At 40.4% G+C, this 23,202-nt stretch overlaps 1 protein-coding gene across 1 annotated transcript in view; it reads right to left on the bottom strand.

The window, feature by feature from the left end:
- Positions 1-13,474: 13,474 nt before the first annotated feature.
- Positions 13,475-23,202, bottom strand: part of RTKN2 (rhotekin 2) — a 33,081-nt gene continuing 23,353 nt past the window's right edge. Inside the window, 9 exon segments of the mRNA XM_079312724.1 lie at positions 13,475-17,792; positions 17,794-17,818; positions 17,820-17,866; positions 17,870-17,988; positions 17,991-18,065; positions 18,068-18,175; positions 18,178-18,219; positions 20,144-20,251; positions 22,163-22,328. Coding sequence (XP_079168850.1) covers positions 17,670-17,792; positions 17,794-17,818; positions 17,820-17,866; positions 17,870-17,988; positions 17,991-18,065; positions 18,068-18,175; positions 18,178-18,219; positions 20,144-20,251; positions 22,163-22,328 — 813 coding nt within the window. The 3' untranslated portion in view covers positions 13,475-17,669.

Raw genomic sequence — 23,202 nt, 5'->3', positions numbered from 1 at the left:
ACTCAGAGAATTTAGGATTAAAGCACGCAATTTTTTTTTGCTCCTGATTAAAGTACTTGACCTCATAAGCAAAAAGCAAAGATTTCAACACACCCCCACAAGTAGGCTAGGAACAAACTGCAGAGAAAACCAAAAGAGAAAACTCCCTTTGCTCTACATACACAGAATAATTCATTATGAAACAAAAGGCAGAATATTTAGTGCATCGCCCGAGCTTGCCTAGAGCTCAGCTAACTGCCCAATTACTGCTTTTAGAGTTCTTACACCAAGCAAAGGCACACACACTAAAGGTCCATATGCCCCACTGAGCCAATGGCATGCACATGACCAAGTCCCATTTTCTGCCTGCAGGAAGAAAGTGCCTTTCAAGGGATCATGCCAGCTTGCCTGGCCCCCGTGCCCAGCTGGCAGGACACTGAGATAGTGACACCAGGCATGTGAGTTGTATCATCATCTTTTTTCCTCCATACTCCCAGGCTGAAATAGTTTTTACCCATCAGGTGCAGCATGGCTGGTGCCTAATTTCAAGCAGCAGCTGCCCTGGGGTGGCCAGGGGTGGCAGACCCTTCTTGCTACCTTCTGCTCAGCATCATCCAGCTCCCATGTTTGCTATTTCCCCCATCTTTAATACAGCACAAGGATGTGTCGCAACTGCAGAAGAGTTAGTTGGCTCCCAACCAAGAGAAATAGCAATGATCTTGATGGCATCCTTTAAAACAGCAGAGAAACCAGCTCAGAGAGAAATTAACTACCCTGTGAGGTTCTGTGGTCCATAAAATACTTCCCCTGGCTCCATGGTTTTAAAATAACATGAAAGAAATCCTTTCCATAAAAAGTAGTTAACTAGCAAACTGATTTTTTTATAGTTGCAATTCTGAGTCATACCCAAACAAAATAGCTATACAAGCATTAAATTATACATTAAAGAAGGTTGATAAAGACAGTGAATTACAGAGTTACCATATAAGATTTCTGATATACAGATAACAGCATTATTAACATTTATATTAAAGGTGACCTAAAAAAGGGGACTAAAATAATCTGTGATGCTGCTGATTTGTCATGATGCAGGAGAAATGGTTCCAGCCTTACTGCCACCTAGTCTCTGCTGACATTCCTGCTTTTTCTGCTCTCATCCCTGCTTCCCCTCCCCATCCTTGCCTCCAAAAATTAATGGAAAACAGAGGATTGTTTTCTGCAAATAGCTAGGCTAATGTTTCACCTGCAAAACTTCCTTGGAGGACACAAAATGGATGTTTTTCTCAGTGCTTACCCAAAACAGTAAGACGATGAATTTTTAGTGGAGAGATGATTTTTCTCTCTGTTTGACAGGTACTGGGGTTTGATCATGGAAAACAAAGGCAGCAATGGGTACAGGTGGCTGCAGTGGGGCTGAGGGGTGGCTCCTCATTGAGGGCTTTTTCTGCATCACCCTCCAGTGATTATTCCCCTGGGAGTTTCCTAGCTCCTGTGAGGTTGGTCCTGTGCTTCAGCTCTTCCTGGGGTGGGGGTACTGCCTGCCTTACCTCTCCAGCTGCCTGCAGGGTTTCATAATGCCTGTGGGCAATATAAAATATATAATTAGAAAGATATAAAATGTTAAATTTATGTTTATATAGGTAGATATAAATACAAAAGTATAAATAAAAATATTCAAATAATTTTATATTTGTAAATGTTACAATGATTTTTATATTTGTATGAATATATCTTTTCTGTAGAGAAATATATTATCTATATATACAGATATGTTATCTATATATCTATGTATATAGATAACTATATACACTTCCATTGTCTAAATATGCAATGTAAATATATAATTGCCTCTGAGCCTGCTGCTCCTCTGTCCCTGACAGCTGGGATTGTTTATCAGGGTATTTGGTTGCTCTTAGTTTCAGAATTTATGTGTAAGTAACTGACAAATGAATTGCCTTACACAGGTACACACAGAAACACAGCAGCCCTGCACAAGCAGCACATCTGTAGGTGATCAGGCTCGCCAAGTGGCCATGCCTGATGTATTTGCTTTTTCCTATTCACCACATGGCCTGGCTGTTGGGGCACTGCCACCACCCTGCTGGGGTCCCCTGCAGCCACCCTTGCCATTTGAGCCACTTTGGCTGGATGTGAGCTGAATTGCTCATTTGGTGGAGAAAAATGGTTGTTAGGGACTAGAAAATATTGATTTATATAAAATACCAATACGCAGAGAGAGGGAGAGAGAGATCATATGTGCATGCCCTGAAGTACTGAGAACTCAGAATTTGCCATGAGAACAGTGGGGTTAACAGGACCACTGGCAGTTTTGCACAAGTGTGGCTTTCCACAAGGAGCTGGTGATGGTTTCTTGTGTTAATACTATCCAGAAATTAAGAATTTGGCTCTATTTTTCCAGATCTTTCGGTACAGTTTTGGCAGGCTTGACAGAAAGCAGGTGAGGAGGATTGGGTAGAGGTGGTTTACTGTGTAGGACAGCTGTCAACAGAACTCACCAGCTCCTGCTTTTTCCATGCTCTAGGATTGAACACCAGCACTTTGAAGTAACACATGAGTGGTGTCCATCTTGCTCTGTTGCTACAACTGAACACCTCTTCCAGCTTGAAGATGGAATCCCATTCTGGTGCTATGTCTGTGATGATCCTGCCCCCATAACCTGTCCATAGCCAGGTTTAGGGGCTTGCAGAAGTGTGAGGATTGGCTGATTTTGTAGAAGATTCTCTGTGCATTTGGGCTTTAGGTTGCTAGTATACAAAGACTCCAGATTCCAACTGTAGCCCTGTTGTTCTATACCTTTAATATCTGCTTTGTGGTAAGGGAGGTGGCTGCAGGGTGGCCATGTGGCCTGTCCAGCAGCCTACCTTCAACAACCATGAGAGGTCCTTTGGAGAAATACCCTGTGAAGTATGTTGTCCAACACTTCTTCTTTTAATACTTGCAAAATGAGTCCCCCAACAGCAATTCAGAAAGTCACGTGTGTGCTGGCACGTGCCACAGCAGGGCAGCCAGCTGCTTTGCCACCCCAGACATCTTGTCTCATGACCTGACAATCACACCATAAAATCCTGGTGGCTGCTGAAGGGCGAGGGAAGAGATGTACAGGAAAAACTGCTCTGTCATTCTCTGTCATTAACTGTAGCTTTAGAATTAGACAAAGCTCCATTCCATCTGATATGAAAACAAGAAGCCAGCACTACTACATCAAGAGATGAACAAAAGTGGATTACATTTTCCCATCTGGAATAATATTTCAGCTTAACCAATCACTACCCATATGATATAAAATAACTTGAAATAATAAAGCCTGACAACACCACTACATTACGAGTTTACCTGTGTGATATCAGTCAAATCTCTTTTGGTGTGGACAGGTTTCTGATCCAAAACAGATCCTACACGGCAGTTGCAGATGCTCCTCTTCTCCAAACTAGTACAGAACACATAAAAATGGTACAAAAGGAAGTCTGAACTGCAGCAAAGGACCTGACCCTGAAGCAAGAATGAGAATAGAGGAGTGCCAATTCATTAAGGTGTAAATCAATGGAAGGGGATTTGCTCCTAATAACGTAGAGTGTGACATGAAAGGCATTCAGGTTTCACTCCTTAGAGTACCACTGTCTGTGCAGCAGCAGACCCCGACCCACCAGTCTCCATCCACCATGCCTCGTGCCACCATGCCCAGGTCATGGCAGGATCCTGAGAAAGCAGCCATTATCCCCACCATCTCTCCATCTTCCCCTCCATATCCTGCTTTCAGCTGCTAATGGAGATAGAGGAACAATTCCAAGAATGGAGCCACCAGTTGTGTTTTCCTCTGGTGGCAGTTGGAGCGCATGGTTTTTTATCTCCTTCTCTCTTCACTGGTGAACAATAGCTCTGCTCAGAAGCAGCATCTGTTCTTCATTTAAGCCAGTGTTAAGCTGCTTTGTTAAAGGATTGATGGAGCCAGAAGGAGGTCAAACTTGATTTATCTAAGTTTGGAGAAAGTCCTACTAAATAGCTTGTCTATAGCACCTATTGATTATTGGCCCTTGTCCTGGTTTGAAAGACAGGCATTTGCTATGGAAGGCAGGAGCCTCCCTGGATTGGAGAATGTAAACCCCCTCCCTCCAATTATTATGATTTTGAAACTAAGGGGTTCTCAGGCAAAGATATGGGGACAGGAATAACAGTTGTTTACTAGTATGTATAACAAGGCAAACAAAACAACAGCTCTAGAATTAATATCAAACACAACCAGTAACAGTCCTCTGGGTCACGGGCACTTTCCCCTTTGGTGCAGTTACCATCACAGCCAGCAGAATGAGCAAGAAATCCCCGGGTGGTGGACGGTGGTAGATGCAGAACATCCCAGAAAGGCAGGAGCGTGTGGGCTATGGAGTGGGAAACCCAAAGCTACAGCAAAGAAACAGAAGTGGGGTCAGCCACAGCCTGGCTCTGAGCAGGGCAGGGAGAGGCAAAGTTCAGGATTTCCAGGAACTCGAGCAGATGGTGATTGGTCCCTCAGGCGCCAGTGAATTCTCCCCACAGTAAGCGACAGCCTGGCCATCCTTCTCGGACGCCAAAGAGTGAGAAAAAAAAGATCTGCAACTGCTCCAGCCCCGCCCCCCCATGTGTCTGTCCCTCCAAGACAAAACCTCCCAAAACTAGAGGAGTTCCCTCTCCTCTGTCTCAAGTACTTAGCCATTCAGTGCTTCTTAGCAAGTCAATGGGAAAAAATTCCGCTGGTAACAAGAAGAAAACCCAACCCAACAGCCCTCCTCCCTTCAGAAGAATTATGTGGGTCAAAGAACTGAAAATCCACATGATAGGGACAACAGTTCAGTATACAGTCCAAATTTGGCTTTTTGGATGAGCCTTTATAGGCTGTGGATGAAAACCTCACACAATGCCAAAAGAGCTGTACTGCTATTACAATAAGGCACACCTCATGTGGACAGGCATAAAGCATTACAGCTGCATGCTGGATACTTCAAACAAAGCAACAAGGTTACCTGGACTAGAACTCCTGTGGCTCCTCCATCTCTAGTGGGCTGGACGAGGACTCTACACTCCTGCTGCAATCATCACTCTTCAAAGCTGTTCCTCTCTCTCTGATGGAGTGAGATTTGGTATGTTATTAGTTGATTATTTTTTTCCCAAAACCAACTCTTTTAAAAAAAGAAAAAAAGCTCGCCTCTGTTAATTAGGCCTCCTGAAAGCAAGCTGTATTTGCTGAAATACTGCAATATACTACATGATGCCATGATGGCTGCACTGATTCTGTCCCGGCTGGTTGCTCAGGGCTGTGATTATCTCATGTGCCAGATCATCCAGAGCTGGACAGGACAGCCCTGTGCAGCTCCCGCTGCAAAGTGTGGACCACTGCCTCACTTGACCAGCATAGAAGATGCAGCCAGCAAATTAGCACCAATGGTCCTCAGCCCTGTAGAGAATTGCTCCATCAATACAGCCATCCCTACCAGGTGAGCAGTCCACAGCTTGCCATTGTACAACTGAGATAGAGGGTGATAAGAAATGGAAAACTTTGTGCCATTTTGATTATCTTCTTTAATCTAATTAAGAAAATAGGAAGAGAAGAAAGAAGGAACATGAATGCATTTTCAAATACTCTCTTTGAATCATACTGACCTGTAACATTTTGATCTAGCTCCTGAACCTGTTCAGAAGGTTTTCGACCCTCTGGGAATTGTACTGAGTGACCATGGTGCACACCTCAGCACTTCCGAGGAGTTCAGGTGTGATTTCTGCCTGCAAGCTAAGACATTCCACGCTCAGGTATCATCTCTGCCATCTCTTCCATTATAACCAACCTTTCTTTCAGTTTCGCTGAACATGTCACACAGCTTCTGTGATCCATCCTGGGCAAACACCAGCCTGTGTGCCTACAAAGGTGATCATGTAAAAGCTGTGCTTTGCAGTGACTTATCTTCTCCTGGCTTTTACCACTCAAGTCAACCTGGTGTTTAATCCCCTTGTGTTAAAGGGAGTTTATCAATGAAGGGTCTACTTTATGGAGAGTGCACGGATATTTTTCACAACCAGTGTTTAGTATGGAGACAATTAATTGCAAATATCTCACAGCTGATCCAGGCACTTCTCCTCTGTCATACCCTCTCCAGAGAGAAAAATTTGCTAAGGTCTTCCAATGATGTCTAATTTCAGGCAGCTTGGAGGCACCCTCAGTGCAGTTTGGCTTGTGCCCACCTCTGCAGGAGCATAGGAAGACCACCTATCCCCAGCCATAGTGAAAAACCCGATCAGAGACATTTAATTGATTTCCCTGAAAACTGGGAGGGGATGGAAAAAACCTCACCAGGGTTGCAGTGAGCACTGCTGAATGCAAACTGGTCAACCTTCCCAGGAAAACTTGGATTTTTCCAATTGCTGTGCTCCTGGAATTGCAAAAAATCAGACTTTGCTGTAGTACCCTGGTACATGTCCCCACTCCCTGGCTGTCCCTGTGCTGGATGTTGCTGCCCTGCATGGTCCCTCCACCCCAAACCAGCTGGTCCTGAGTTACACAGGCCTGGCTTCCTCACTTTCTCTTTGCTCCATACTTGTGTCTGTGCATGAACAGGCCTCACCTGGAGCCTGCAGGCATGGAGGTGGTGTAAATGAAAGTGTAAACACGGCCATTCTCAATAAAGGATGTGCAGAGTGAGGTGTGCTGCAGCTTAATGCAATCCTGCTTTCAACAACTGTGAGGAACTCATAGAATTCTCATAAATCTTGATAATTTCACTTTCATTGAGGGTTTTTATTATCCCTTTTACAATTTTGTTTGCTTTTTTTTTTTTCTTACTCCATTAATCATTCTCTTGTTCTGAAGTTCCTCTCTCCCGCGAGGGAAAATTAAAAAATTCTGCTTGCAGAACCAGTGAACCACACCAGCTGCATACTAAGAAGGATGAGAATGTGTCTTGACCAATGTGTGGGTGCACCCACTTGACCCAGTGTGTAGCCTTCCAAGAAAGCTTGGATGCTCTTTGCCAGCAGTGCAGCTATCTGGAGCCTGGTCCTAACCCGTGTTGTGTCTGAAATCCTCTTTTTCATGGGACTCAACCTCCGTGACAAAATAGTCTTGGTGGAGAGAAGCCACCAAAATGTGACCTACTGGACTGAACAGCCAAAATGTTAATAGAAATTATATTCTATTACTTTTTTTAAAGGCAGCTGCCTCAGTATTAGGATCTATGGTTGGCAAAGGCCAGCTTTCTCAGCAAACAATTTTATTTATGAACCTCCTTTAACTAAACATCTGTGGTAGCCTGTAGTGCTGGTCAAATGCTCAGCTTATGAAAGGAAGGAGCATGAAGCTGGAGTCCTGCAGAAACCCATTATTCCTTATGGTAAAAGGGCACACTAAATGGTGGGGGCAAGGCTGCATGGGGGCATACAGACCCCAGCCAGCCCTGGGGCAAGGATCCCAGTGCCACTCTGTCCACAGCTCCAGGGCCAGGAGAGTGTCAGCCCCTTCCTCAACTACTGCCTTTGGGTACATGTGCCAGAGGGATGTGAGGACTGGCAGTGTGCAGGGAGCTCATCCTGGGACACATCAGAGGAGATGCTCCAACACTTTACTCAGGAAAGCTTTTTCCAGTGCCCTCCAAAAAGCAAACAAAAAATAGGTTTTGGCTACAAGCAGCAGTGACCCCACAGCCTGTCACCATGCAGTGCATCACTGGTGCAGGAGCCTTCACAGGCCCATTGTCTCAGAGTTTCATCTTTTCAACAGTACTTAGGTGGTTAGTTACCTGAAGGCTGCAGGCTGAAGTCTTATTTTTCCTATATGACTTAGTAATTATATTACCCCTGTTACTATTACATAATGTAAGTAACAGCTACTTGTTTTCAAAAGAATAGAAAAACCTGGCAGAGAGTTCAGAGTAATTTCATTTTATATTGGAGCCTAATGCTAACAGATTGCACAAAAAGCAGAAGGCAGCTGCCTGGAATAGTCTAAAATAAGCGTGTGGTAACCAACAAGTATTATTATAGTATTACTGCTTATAATTCCCAAATGGAGAATTAAATTTCTGTAATAGATACAGCTTTTAATGAAAACAAAAATAAAAGTATTTGCTTTTTCTGTCAAGGAAAAGTCTTTTAGGAAATGATACCACTGAATGTACATTTCCCAAGGGAGGGTGGAATCAAAAAACCCCAACCTTGCAAGATTCTTTTGCACACGACTTCTGCTTTCTACAGATTCCACTGTAGGATTGTCTCAGATTTCTTCTAAAGGGCGGGCAAAAAGATAGATTTATTATTTAGATATAAAAATGAGCTAATCAGATTTTTGAGCTATAATACATACTCTCTGTAACTGCATTTAGTTGGAATTTAGCATTCATTTGCCAAAAAATGACATTCCCTCTTCCCCACAAGCCCAGGAGCCTGTGTGCTCCATTTCTGCCTCCTAATGTGTCTGACCAGGAACAGTATGGCAAATTACAGGGCTGGTGAATAGGAACATAGGATCACATTTCAGGCTCCAGAAGCTTAATATTAGCTAGTACATTTTTGACCTTAATTTTAAAAGGCTTTTACTTCTGCATGTCAGTTTATATGGGAAGGTTGGCTCAGGCATGGGACCTGGGAACTAACCTGGTCTCCCAGCCAGACTTAAAAGTAACTCAAACAATCAATGCATCTTTAATTTGAAATGCTTGATGACTAATCTCTTGTTTTCTTTAATTAATGACCTAAAGTTAATCATTATGAAGGGTAAATTGTCTATTTCACCATCAATAGAAAGAGTTCCTATGGGAAAATGTTCCTCTATAGCTTTAATTTAAATATGCATTTTCACATCATACTTACCATATCCTTACCTTTATGCTATCGCATGATTACAGGTCCATTAACTAATCACATTTGACAACTTGTTTATTGAGGGGAGCAACTATTTTACATCGCTTGCCTGGGAAAGAAAATGCTCTAACAAACAATTATTCAGCAGCTGCAATCATGGAGCACTGAATTAATTGCTTGGAAGATCTCAGTCAAGAAGATCTTGATAAAAAACCAAAGAAAATGTTGTTTGACAGAGTGCATGAATGAGAGTGCCAGGAGGGACTCAGGCTTGGTAAGCTGCAGCCTTACTCCAGGGAGCACTCCATGAGGACCTTCAAACACTGCACTGAGAGGAAGAGGCTGCTGTAGAAAAGCTCATTTGCTTGTTTTTTCTTTTATGTTTAGTTTATCAAAAACAGAACTTACACATATAATTTGATTATAGAACATGATGCTGCTAAAATGGGCCAAAAAAACCGAAGAACAATCAGGTCTATTAAAGGCTGACACGTGGCTATCCTCATATGTGCAACCTCTGTGGATGACTTCTCCCTGCCATAAAAATAATTAACCCAAAGGGTACTGTGAGGCCTTAATGATTATCAAGCACTTTAGTACTTTCTCCCAATGGGAGTTGCTGTGATTGCACTGGACTGGGATAAAAAGCATGTGGGGATCTCGACTCTGGGACCTGGCTGGGCAAAATTGTCTTGGTGCACCTTGGTGCTGGGGAAAGCCATTCACACCTTGACAAATGTTCAGGAGGGCATCAGAAGAGTTTTGTATTTTGAGTATGCAAGATCAGTGCTTTATTGGGACTAGAGCATTGTAGAAAATAGTGGGATTGCTGCTAAAGCCTGATGTAGACACTGAAAACATCAACTGGAAAGGGATTTCTGTTCTCTTCAGCTCTTTTGTGACTGCTGCTCCTTCATCAGCATGAGGAGGACCAGAGTGTCTCACACGAGACTGTCCCAAACTACTCCATGGACAAGTCACAGCCTGCAACAGACTGGCCAATCCCAAGCCATGCTTTCTTCTTTCAACAGCTGTAAGCTTGCATGCTTTGCAAGCCAGCTGAGATGAAATAAGTTTCTGCCAGATAAGACTAATCCTCCAGTGACACAGGAAAGGGAAGGAGACCTTAAAGATTAAAAATTCTCTGTAGTAAAGGGCTTCAAAAGTGAAGTACAAGGACCAAACAATATCTTCTCTGACTATCATGTCACTATAAAAAGCTGAAAAAATTGCCCAGTAAGCTGAAGGAGAGTGATAATGTCAGGTGGCTTCTCAGAAAACATTCTGATTGGACTTTCTGGTTACATCCCATTAGTAACACAGTCAGCTTTTCAAAACTGCCCTGTTCTTACATTAAAAGTTGCTACAGTTTGCTAGCATCATCTCTCTAGAAATGGGGAGAAATAGAATTATTTTCCCTTTCCTGCATGCCCCCAAGTTCAGAGGATCTGTGAGGATGGCAGTATTGAAGTCAGTCATGAACATGGCACTGCTTGGTCAAACCTAGCATACCTAAGGACTAATGCCTCAAAAGTGGGATGGAAACTTCTGTCACAATGGTTCATATTTAGGTGAAGGGCAGAGAAGCTGTGGCCCCTCCCTTGACTCTTGTTTAACATCAGTGAGAGACCAAATTGAATTTATATCCTTGTATATATCTTGATTCAAATAATTGTATCTGCAGCAAGCCCTTGGCTCTCTAATGTTTCAACATAAGACAGATGGAGTCTAACTAAATAATGGTTCTATCTTTTCCTTTTCCCCTTTTCCCTTTTGCATTTTTTTTTTTTTTTTTAGGTATGGTTGACAGAATTTGCCCTGCCAAAGGAAATGTATAAAAAGCAAGGAAACAAGTTCTTGCTGAAGTTTGTATTAATCATTCTACTAAGGTGCAGAGTAGCTGAAGACTCGTGTTCTGGTTTATCCTTATGAAAATGTAAATAGCAGGTTACACATTAATGCTTAGAAATCACTAACTTTACTCACCAATGAATTATACCATTAATTTTAAATGAATGAACAGAAAAGTGTACATCAGGCTGTAGGCTCAAGTGGCCATTGCCTGAGCTGGGTTAAACCTGAGGTGTTCCCAAGACAGCAGACCTTTATTCTTCTTTAGGATAATGATCAAGCAAATGTTTTAAGAATCTTTCTAATGAGGTCATGACTAAATATGGTGTATTATTAGACACACAAATGAACTCATTAAAATAATAGAAAACATCCTTGATATATTAAAGGCATTGTGTATTATATCCAATTTGACCTGAAGCCATGTTGTTGAATACCATTATTAGGATCTGTCCTTAATAAAAAGCTTTCCATTTAGTTAATAAATTTGAGACTCTACACATTTTGAGCAAAGTTTCTTCCATTCTTGAAGAGCTGGTCTGCCCCATGTCAGGTAGCCCATGCTGTGTAATAAAGCTACAGTGATGAGAAGAATATTCTTGTCCTCTACATCGAGTCCCTTGGTCTGGATTCAGAAGAAAGGCAAAGTTGCCTTTATTTCCTACTAGACTATATACAGGCTAAGAACTCAGTGTTTCAGCAATTGACACTCCAGCGATCCATCCATTGTCATTGGGAAAGCGGGTTAAATGGCTCTCAGTTATTTCAAAAGCTCTCAACCCTTTTGTATAGACGTTGGACTGAAGAGTAATGACCACTCAAAACCAAGGAAGTAAAGCAGCTGCTGCCATCTGAAAAACAAATGCTGTGGGACAAAGAAGCTCGCTCGTGCCAGCCAGAGTTATAACCAATTTTTCCTGCTATTGAGAATTTGTGAGATGTTAAGGTCACCATACCAGGCTAAGATTTTCCCTCTGCCTAAATTACATCTTTAGTTAGGCACACATCATTTTGACCATAGAGGGATGGAAATATTTGTATTTGTTTTTGCTAATGCAGAACGAGTAGCTAAAACGGAGGCAATATTAATGAATGTATTCTGTTCTTGTAAATCAAGTGCCCCTGAGCAAGTAGTGCATGTTCAACTCTGGGCATGCAGCTCCAGAAAGATATTGTCAAAATACATGTGGGATTTTGAAATAGACACTAATTAGAAAATGGAAACTATAATCCAATAAAGATAGAAAAGACTGGGACTATTTTCCTTCAGGGTGAAACAACTTAATCAATGATATTTGTATTTTGAAACTGCTTTATAGTCAGTGACAGAAAAAGGCATGTTATGAACACGTTCTGACCCTTCCTTCTTAGCAAAAGAAAATACACAAATTTTAAGGAAAACTCTTGTGGCATATTATCAAGCTGTAAGTGCTACAAGACAGCAGCAATGCCAAAATTTAAGTAAATTAAAGAATACTTTTTTTTACTTATAACTGCCACTCTGAATTCATGTCCAGACACAGGCATAAAGTGAAACTTTGACAGAATAAAAGGGCTTCCCACATCTGCATATTAAATACTAGTGTAATTGCTAAGGGCTGGGAAGAGGCTGTGTATGAAACCACTTTCTTCTGCAAGTATCCCTGTATCACTACCTAACACTGGACAAGAGCCAAAAAAAAACCGTTTCAGGGGAATAATGTGTATTACAAATATCTTTTTGCAACTATGTTGCAAGAAGTTTATAGAAATGTTGAAAAAATGCCAAAACAGAATAAAAGATACTTCACTAGTTATTATAAATTTTCTCCCTTTGGGGAGGTATATAAAACATTTCGAAAGCTATTTTGATATAAAAATCTTGAAAGATTTTTCTTTCCTCATAAAAAGCAATTTATTTGATGTCTAACAAACTGAGTTTTTTGTAAGTATCTAATACCTATATGGAACCACTTACAGTTTACCATTTGCTAATGGTTACATGAAGAGATCATCATATCTTATACTCCCGTGATCCCTTAAAGCAAACTGCAGGTTTAGCTGCAGCACAATTTTCATTAAATCACTCAGCTGCATGGTCTTGGCTTGCAATTGTCAACCCCACTTTGCTTCATGGACTCTTATTCCAAAATTAAAAATGTCTAGCAATTCCTTTTGCATTTATTACAGTAATTTTATAACTGGGTCAAAAGAACACTTTACTTGAGCAGCTCAGTTAGTTCTAAATTAGCAGTGCCACACTGAGCTCTAGCTGGTGAGGTGGATAAGAGTTCCCCTCCAGCACAAAGCTGCCTGTGAAAGGAAAACAATTAATAGATGGATTAATTAATTAATTAATGGATGTCAGTGGCTCATTTATGAAGCCACCTTACAAAGTAGAGAGCAAGATGTAAATCTGATTGATGGCATGTTTCCTTGCATGATTATGAAAGTAAGATGAAACCTAAAACAGGATGTTTGGCACATTTGTAGAAAAAAGGTGCATCTCAGATAACATTTCCAACTTTACTTACGCACAAAGGGTGGTGTCCATTGGATTCATTGGAAAGCAGATAGCACTGATTTAACTAAAAGCCAGTTAAATGGCTTTTCCTCCCTTCCTCCAGGTCAGAAAACTGAGGCAATACTGTTTGCAGTTGTCAGTATGAGCCTACAGGGGTAGATTCATGGCAGGCCCAAGGGAATAGTAGCTACCCCTGAGCTCTCTCATTTTACAGCAGCCATCACCCATGGTTTATACACTGGAGTAAAGCTTAATGCAGTTCCAGACTGAAGAAAATTACACCAAAAACCTTTTATTCTAGAAACGTTTTTAATTTCACTTGCATATTTTAACAGAAATGCAATTAGCCAGCAGCAAAATAAGATTTCTGTTCTAACACTTCACAATACATTAGTGTCCAAATCTTCCTTTTTCTATTCAGGCAGTTTGCATTAATTAGAAATCAACTCTGAATACTACGGCAATATTTCCAATTATGTACAAGCCACCATAAAATAACTATTAGTATTATTACCATGGGAAAAAATATCACAGTATTAGTAAAAAAATAGGCATTTGCAGGTAATGCCTTTAAAACCACAGAAGGTACCATATGCCATTCTGAGACCAAGTAAACAGCTGAAGACATTAGGTAAATATAAAAAGTAATAAATACAGTCTTTGTTCAGTCAATATTTCAGAAGTTCATGTCCCGTGAAATTTATATTCAAGTTTGAACTAGCAAATACTTTCAAGTTGTACTACATAAAATAAGAGTTCAGGTGGACTTCTGTCTCTGCCCCTCTACAAGACTGCTTCCGATCACTTAATTCTGGTTTTAAGCAGCATTAATTAATCCCAGCAGAGAACAAGCAGGTACAGTTTTCAAAGCAGGCCTAACACGTTCCTCAAAGTCTCTAATCCCATGTGTAGTTCAGCAGGTGCCACCAACATCCTCCCTGTGCTACACTGGATCGTTTTAGCCATTGATCCTGGCAGAAGTCTTTCTCTGGTCTTCCCTGCCAGGTGATAGCATTCCAGCTTGCCTACACAAATGTGAACACAGTGGAATGGGAGACAAGGGCTGGGAGAAGCCACAGGCCTTCTGTGTCCTCCAAGCCCCATCCCAGCAGGAGGCTGCCAAATGACTTTCAGGTTTTGATCACAAATATTTCGAGTCATGCAAGTAAAGCATCCTCATGACTGAATGCAGCCACTAAGATGGTGAAACATTACATTCTTCTCTACTGGCCTGGGAGCAGCAGTTCCTTGAGGGGCACTGGCTTATTGTATAGCTGAGCTTTGTAGTTCCTGGTAGCCTTTTAAACCAACTTGCTTCACAGAAGATGCAAAGGCAATAATGGCAATACAGAAGCGAGGGGGGAAAGAGGAAAGAAGAACAAACAAATACTGAAACCTGAAGTCAACTTTTTCTTCATAAAAGGGATGATGTAGTTCTGAAGCAGATTAATAGAATAATTAATGGCCTCACTTGCTTAGTGGTGGCTACTGCAATATCATGATCTAATTTAAGGATAGATATAAAATATCAATACAGTTTCATGGAGTTTCATGGTCTTTAACAACAGGTTGCATTTTACTCTTTGATATATTAAGCTCGGCTTGCAGACACCTGCACTGAGGCGTTACCCACAAGAATCCTAAGTAACTTTCTAAAAGCAAGATGAACATGTAATGAATATGTAATTTTCTTTAAAATACAATAATTTCAAGATACAGTATTAATAGGGATTCAGCAAGATGGCTGTTTGCCATCTTATTCAAAGTTTTAAAGGCTCAGGGACAAAAGAAATTCAGTGGCCTCTCTGTTTGCTTTTCCCCACCCCCTACCCATGTCACTGATGTAATAAAAACTTATCACCTCTCTCTACAAACCTTGTCTTGCATTCAATTTTAAAAATCAATGATCCAGAATAAACTGTAAAAAACATATGCAATAAATTTGCAAAGGACATGCAGACTGCTGGAGTAGTAAAGAATGAGGACTGGTCACTTACACAGACCAATCTGGATCACTTCATGAGCAGTATTTTAATGCTGGTAAAATACAATCTGCATTTCAAAAAAAATATAAGGTAAGATAACAAGAGGATAATGTAACACATTCTTGAGAAATACTCTGAAGAGGACTTGGCCATAAAAGTCAGCATCCAAGGCAATTTTTGAGGAAAGAGAGAGAGAGAGATATTCATCAGAGTAGAAGATCACATTATGGCTCTATACATTCCTGATGGATCACTATTGACATGTGGCATCTAATTCAGATGTCACCCTTACAAAAATTTCTATACATGTGAAATACAGACAAGAACTTGAAGATTAATTCCCTGCCATAGGAGAGTTAAGGAATTCAGTACATCTCATCAGAGAAAAGGTTAAAAGGGACATAATCATGATTCATAACTACACACAGGCAATTAGAAAAGCTGATACTACAGAAATCAATATAAGCAATCAAATGCATAAAAAGACCAAAATAATTAAGGTGGAGCTAAAAATGCAAATAGAAAATCAAGTGAAAAATGTACCTGGGGTAATTAAGTACTGCAACAGGAGGTGTGAGTGAATTCTCATCACTTGAAGACTTCAAATTAATATTAAATGCCTTGCTGAAATACATATATTCAGCTCAAACAAAGCCACTGTTTAATAGAGAAACTGCATGTTGAAATTCAATGGTCTGTTGAATTTAAAATAAATCCTCATTATGGTGCCGTTCTTACCTTATTAGATTATGATTTTTTAAAAATATAACTACAGAATGAAAGGGGGGTTGCTAAGAAAAGGTTTTTTTTTGCTTTCTGAGCACAGAAACCATTTAAGGATAGATTAAAGCTAGATAAATTGCAGCTGCATTTTGGAAAATATGCTCCCCCCTCCCCCCAATTTTCCCATTTCTTGTTCAGAATTGTACCGTCCACGTTAGTCGACTGTCTGATTTACATAATCATGTAGTTTTCTTCAGTTTTCTGTTCCTATTTATAAGCCATTCCACAACACCATCCACTTAAAGTAACAGCATGATTTATTGTAAGAATGATTATGGTTGTTTCAGAGGGAAAATGGAATGTGATTAAACAAGAATGAACAAGGACATTCTAGAACAAAGGGCTGTAATCCTGCAAAAGGAGTTGTAAATGAAACCTGCCTCTCAACCGCATCCCAAATGAACTACTGAGGGAATTCAGTGGATACCTTTACAACTATGCAGCCAACAGCTTAGCTGAAGACAAAAAGTTAGATAAAATAAAACCAACCAACCAACCATGTTCACCAGCATCTTCCGGAGAACGCTAAATCTCCCAAAGTCAACCACATTTTGGAAAAAAAAAAAAATTAAATGTATACCGTTAAAATAATGTATACCGTTACTGATACGACCCTCTCAACACAGGTCTGAGCACCAAGACTCCAGAGGGAAAACTACAAGCAGACCTTTGCCCTTGACAAGTTCCAGCATCTGAGACAATGCATCAACCAAAGAAATGGTTGGGTATTTAAGCTGTGGATCCAAAGAACACAGCTTTCCTCATGCAGTAGATGTTTGCAGGCGCCACAGGAACCCTAACAACCCATACTTCTTACAGAACTGGTGAACAATCTGATGAAAGAATATCAAAGTTCAGTATCTTCACCTGAAGTGCTTATTCTCTGCTATTGCAGAAAGAACAAGTGGTGAAAAAACAGTTTGCTTACCAGTAACACTGCCTGTTTACAAATCAGCTCCCTACCAGGAATGGCTGAGAGGCTCCACAAAGGAGCTGTGTTACAGAGCCACATTTGTCAGCAAAAACAACCATAAGATGAGCACGTGTGCATATCCAGCAACTGCTTTTAAACACTTGTCTTAGCACAAAATAAACAGCAGTGATGGATCATATCATTGCTCAAAGACAGATAACCCTGGTCCACTCCAATAGCATATGAACAGTAGGAACTTGGGAAATCCCACGCTAAATTGATAGAACTGCCTCAGAAAACCATATGGAGTTACAGAGCCATTCAGAATAGGACAAAATCTTTTCACACATGATTACCATATCAGTGTTTCCTAAAAAGCGAGGGAGAGAAGATGCAGCAAGCATGGAGCCCCAGAAAATCAGCTTTGCAAGATCTGTGCTGATATGTGTGAATTCCCACTGAAATAGTTTGAGGAGCTGTGAATGGGCTAAGCTGAGGGACTGGTAGAAGGCACTGGTAACATCCCTGCTGTGGGACAGTTGAGGTTACCCTGACCACTGTGGTTTTTTCAAGAGGAAAGTACTGTTTTCCAGAAATAGCACCTTTACCTCCAGACAGAGACAACCCCCCAGTTCTAGTGCAATTATTTAGATTCGAGCACTAATGAATACAGATGAGACTGCAGCTAGCAGTAATGCCCTGGCTTACAGGAAACACTTGAGCTATATGCTAAAATTTACTTTTAAGGATGAGTATTCAGAGAAGGCTGAGAAACTTTAAATTTCAAAGACTCCTCTAAGCCTATGGTATATCATGCCTATGGATGCAACCAGGACCTGGGGTCTAGTATTTCTGTAATGCCTTTCTGTCTAGGGGCTGGTACTGGTTTGATTTCAGACTTGGTCTTGCTCATCAGAGAAATGGGATTCTCCAGGCCAGCTTAAACCATGTTTTCCACAAGGACAATTTGCGAGGAGGAGCAATGGGGGGTTGGAGCTGCTTGCATTTTCGTAACTAACACTGACTCAAGGAAGAGCTACTGGCAGATGTGTGGTCAGGCTTACTCCAGTTTTCCTTGCCCAGTTGCTCTGTGTTGACCTGTGCTTTTGCACTGTATGGTAACTGATCAGAGGGTGAGGCGGAGCTCTTCTTTTCTTTCCTCTGCTGTCATTAGGACTTGTAGTATCTCTTCTTGGGTTCAGATGCACATTTTCTGAACAGTCATCTCATGAGATCCATCAAAGAATGACGCCCATAGGGCAGATGCAGACTCTTTTTGTTGGCCAAGAAGGAACTCACCATCACTCTCTTCAATTTTCCTTGTATGATATCAGATAAGCCCTCATGCTTCACTGGAGAATCAATGCCTGTTTTAAGGGACATCAATTAACTCAGATTAAAACACCACAAATTATTTTACTTCTATTTTTCTGTTATTACTGCTCAGAATACAAAGCTGTATAAAATGGCTCACCAAGTCTGAACTACGAAGAGAATTAATGATGAAATGGAAAATATCACATATGCTATCCAAGAGAGAACTGAGGCGACAGGAGGGAATTACTTTAGTGACATTAAGGCAGCAGGGTAGGCACTGATATTTCTTTCCAAGTAAAAGAAAAAATAATGTACTTCTGGGAAACCTGTATATATTTGTTATTAAACACATTTTGTTGTATAGCGAAAACTTCGTTTCACAGGAAGCCCATGAAAGTGTATGACTAAATATTCTTGTGCTGCCAGCCTTTAGAAAATGGGACGACTTTACAGGTTTTATTTTTCTCTATGGTCTTAAGAATGCCTTGCTCCATTTCTTATTCTTCTTACTGAGTTTTCCATATATACTGCAGTAGTACTCAATCCTCAAACAGCAGCAGTATCTGATTTTCAATAGAATCACAGAACAATTTAGGTTGGAAAAGACTTTTAAAGATCATCCAGTCCAACCATTTACCCAGCGCTGCCAAGTCCACCACCAACCCATGTCCCTAAGCACCACATCTGCACATCTTTCAAATACCTCCAGAATGGTGGCCCCACCACTGCCCTGGGCAACCTGTGCCACTGCTTGAAAACCCTTTCTGTGAAGAAATTCTTCCTAATATCCAATCCAAATCTCGCCTGGGGCAACTGGAGGTTTTTCCTCTTGTCCTATCACTTGTTACTTCAGAAAAGGGACTGAAGTCCCCTGGTTATGCCCTCCTTCCAAGGAGCTGTAGAGAGCCCTAAGGTCCCCCCTGAGGCTCCTTTTCTCCAGGCCAAACAGCCCCAGCTCCCTCATTCACTCATCATGTGTGCTCCAGACCTTTTCCCAGATTCACTGCCCTTCTCTGGACACACGCCAGCTCCTCAACTCCTTTCTTGTCACAAAGAGCCCATAACTGAAAACAGGATTTGAGGTGCCTCAGCAGAGCTGAGTACAGGGTACTACAAATACTATATGTAAGCCAGGAAAAAAATGGTCTATTAAGAGTGCAACAGTTTGTGTTCTGCTCCTCACTGAGGTACACGTGTATCAGTGGAATTATGCTACCATGTTACCTTTATAAAGCTTCTGTGTGGTTCATTTACTGCATTTCTGCTCTGCATTCACAGCTTAGACAAAATTTGACTGTTCAGTGCTGTGATGCATAGTGGCATTTTGAGCACCATCACAGCTCTATCCCAAGCAGCAGGCAGTCAGGCATTTAGTGTTGTACAGTGTCTCTCAGTCAATACTGCATTGGACCAGTAAAGGTTACCTACAGTTTCTAGTCTGTAAATATTATTTCTTAACCAAACTATTAAAAAATCCTGTGGCATACCATTTTTTCTCTGCAAAAATACAAATCCCAGATACACTCTAGCTAGATTTTCCAAGCATATTTTTCAACATCATTACCAAAGACCAAAAAATTAGGCAATTTATGCTGAATAAGCCTTCAAATAGCAATAAGAACAGCAGATTAATGTCATGCAATTGGTTTGCAAACTGGATTATTTTACCTTTATATTTCCTGAGCTGTATACTACTCTTACCATGAATAAGTTTATTTCTAGTGACAGCTTTTTTTGAGTGTGTTCAGGGAAGACTGCAGATTTTTTAGCTCAAGGTATAAAAATGTATTCATTATTTGCACTATTACAAATTCAGATTTAATATAAACTCCTTGGTATGAAACTATGTTGCTCTTTCATTTTCTGAATTGCCCTTGAAAAACTCAGTGTTTCAAAACCAACACCAGAAGCCATCTGAATTCAGACAATGTTGTTTCTGTTACTCTGCAACTTGAAAAGGCAAATCCCACTTACTCATATCATGGTAGACGGAGGTCGCTTCCTTTGTCAAGAACAAAGGTGGTTTCCGTGGTGACATAATCTCAATTTTCATAAGTTCCTCACAACAATGCTTCCACTGGCCTGAGAGAGAAAAGAGAACAATGACTGGAACTTAAACACTTCAGCCTGGAAAAAAAAATGGATGGAATTTATTAGGTTGTGTCAGGAAACTTATCTCCAAAATAATACTAACAATGAGCATTTACTTTTGTTTAGCAGGAATGCTCAGGATGCGTTTGTATTTTCACCCCTGTATTCATTCTCTTAGCACAAAGGTCATAAGATCATAGCTAGAATTTAAGCATCCCAGCACCACTGTTACACCATGATGGCTAAAAATTGTAATTTGCCATCAAATCCCCAAACAGTAAAAATCTGAGGGGGAAAAAAAATAGAGAAAATTTAAAGTTCAGGAAGCTTCATAAATTTTTCAGGGACAACCTCCAATATCCTGCAAGCCAAATATTATACAGCTATGTTACAATGTTATGGCAAAGGAACATTCTGTTTTACTAGAGGATAACTTGCCTTTTATCCCTTAGCAGACAAGGAAACCTCTTGTTCTATTAATAGATTTTGACCTTAAGGAAAACAAGACACAGTAAAATTACTTTGTTCATACCAATCATTCCAAGTTTTCTGAGCACATTAATTTTAAGAGAATTTTACAACCAGGGAAGAAAAAAGGCATTTAAATGCCAAGTGACCCATTTTTTTTTTTTTTAATCCAAGGAAAATGTCTCAAAAAATCTGTGGGCAGTATTCTATTTATAATGAATAAGAAATAGATCTTTTACTGTACTCTACAGATAATGTAAAGAGGATGCCCTAGTTTTTGCTTAGTGTGTTTCTTTAATTGATAGTGCTTTTTCTCATTGTAAATCAGAGCTAGAAATGACTGGAAATGCAACTAAAATACCGAATATCTACAACCTCAATTCAATTATTTTATTGGCTTTGTCTCTGACTAAAGACTGATATTTCATTAATTGACCTGGTTTTGTTTCCTGACCTAATAAAAATGCCAATCAGGAAGCAACTCTACTTTGTCAATAGCAACATAAAAGCTGATACTCTCTATTCTCAATAAATCTGTGAGTCAAGCAGAAAGCAGAGAAAAAAGACACAAGCAAATTAATCTATGTAGTTTTTATAACAAGGATTTGGTGATAAACAAGGAACACAATATAATACTTCAACAATGCTTCACTCCGATGAATGAGTTCCCTCTGCCAGGGTAGTTCAGAGGTTTGCCAAAGGATCAGGGTAAACTTTATCACCTGTTGCTAAGGCTGAGGAATAGCTTTTACCAGGTCCAGGTAAGCAGTGTGTATGTGCCTGACTAGATGAAGTGTGGCTGGGTGAGCATATTCACATGTGATGAGGGCAAAACCTTTGAACTACAACAGAATCAAGCAATCCCTGTTATAAGAAGTTGTAATTTAGTTCATCTGTAATGCTGCTGAGCAAGGAAACCCCAAGTTTACTTTTGACTACTTCCAAGAGCTGGCTGAATCTGCATCCTAGCCAAGGCCTCATATGATTCCAGCAACTTCACCACTTGTTACTAAGACTTCCATACTAAGGTTTCACACTTGCAGGATCTCACCAAACCAACACACCACTGGTAGGGTGCACAGGCAGAGGTGGACTCTTCCCACTACAGTGGGAAGGAGGAAGAGATTGTGAGAATTTAATAGTCCTTAAAAACATTATCTAGAACACTGCTTAAACAAACAAGTCTTTTTGAGATTGATGGACATATTCTGCCTCTGGTCTCCTGTAGGAACACATGGACTTTGGTTTAGTCAAATATTTGCCTTCCAACGACTTAGACCACCACTCAGTATTATGCCAGAGAACATATTTCTATTTCATTCTTGCAAACAAAGGCTTATGAGGCAATTCCAATTCAAACTGCTCAAAGATCCCTTTGATGTTACATAATGCCCCATTCAGAGGGCACACTGCCAGCACTGCCTGCTTACTTACTCAGATCATAAAAGTGCTGCCAGAAAGCCTCCATCCACTTATGAAGTTCATCCCTACTGTCAGTAGCAAAATGTTGCGTCAGACCCTCGCCAGACACGGGATTGATAACAGAGAAGTTATTAGTGCTTCTCTTGGAGTCCTTATCCACAGCTCGAATCCTGGTTTCCTACGAAAAACAAACTCTGGTAATGACTTATTGCTTCACACTGGCATCAACTTATGGCTAACAGCATCATAAGGAAGGTAGAATTTGGATTTTTGTTTACTTCAGATTAATACCCAATAAAAAAAAAAGGAGATGAACTAATGTCAGGAACTGATTGTAAAAATGTTTTCTCATAAAATTATTAAAACGGCATTAAGCTTGAAAAAAAAGGGAATAAAGCACAATTATCGCAGTTCAGTTCTGAATTACAGAATATACTGTAATTCTGTGTTTCCCCTCCCTCTACCTTCACCACCTCACCTCACACTGCTCACTCTTCTCCACAGCAGCTTAGTGAATAATCTATAATAACAGCAAGCAGTTCCTTTTCTCCAAACGATTCAGAAGGACAACCACACTACTACAGCTACTATTTACACCTCCTACTGCACTTCAGTGGGCCAATGTTTGCCCACTGCATTGTAAACTTGTATCCATTTAATGTTCATCTTAGTGCATCAGGACATTCACAGTAATTAACAGTGACAGGAAAACTACAAATAAACTTACCTAGATCATCTTTAAAGGAACATTTGCAGCAGTAAGCCATACATTTCTACTACAACAAGATTTTGCTCTAATAGGAAAAAAAAAAACCTATTTCCCATTTAAAAATAGACATTCCAGTTTAAACTGAATTAGGCAGAGCTACATAGAAAGAATTAAATGTGTATAAATATCTAAGAAGTATATCACTAGTCTATAAAATCTCCTCAGCTAGAATTAGAAAAGCTCTCAGATTACACAGCAGCACTGTTAGAGGCAAGGTTTCTCCTTCTGTTCAGGAACATAGTTCAATTGCTCCAGACTAGATCCAGTGGTATTTTCAGAGTAT

This window comes from Erithacus rubecula (genome assembly GCF_903797595.1).
Source record: "Erithacus rubecula genome assembly, chromosome: 9".
Lineage (NCBI taxonomy): Eukaryota > Metazoa > Chordata > Aves > Passeriformes > Muscicapidae > Erithacus > Erithacus rubecula.
Note: the sequence above shows the minus strand (reverse complement) of the source record. Positions and strands in the feature narration are given on the sequence as shown.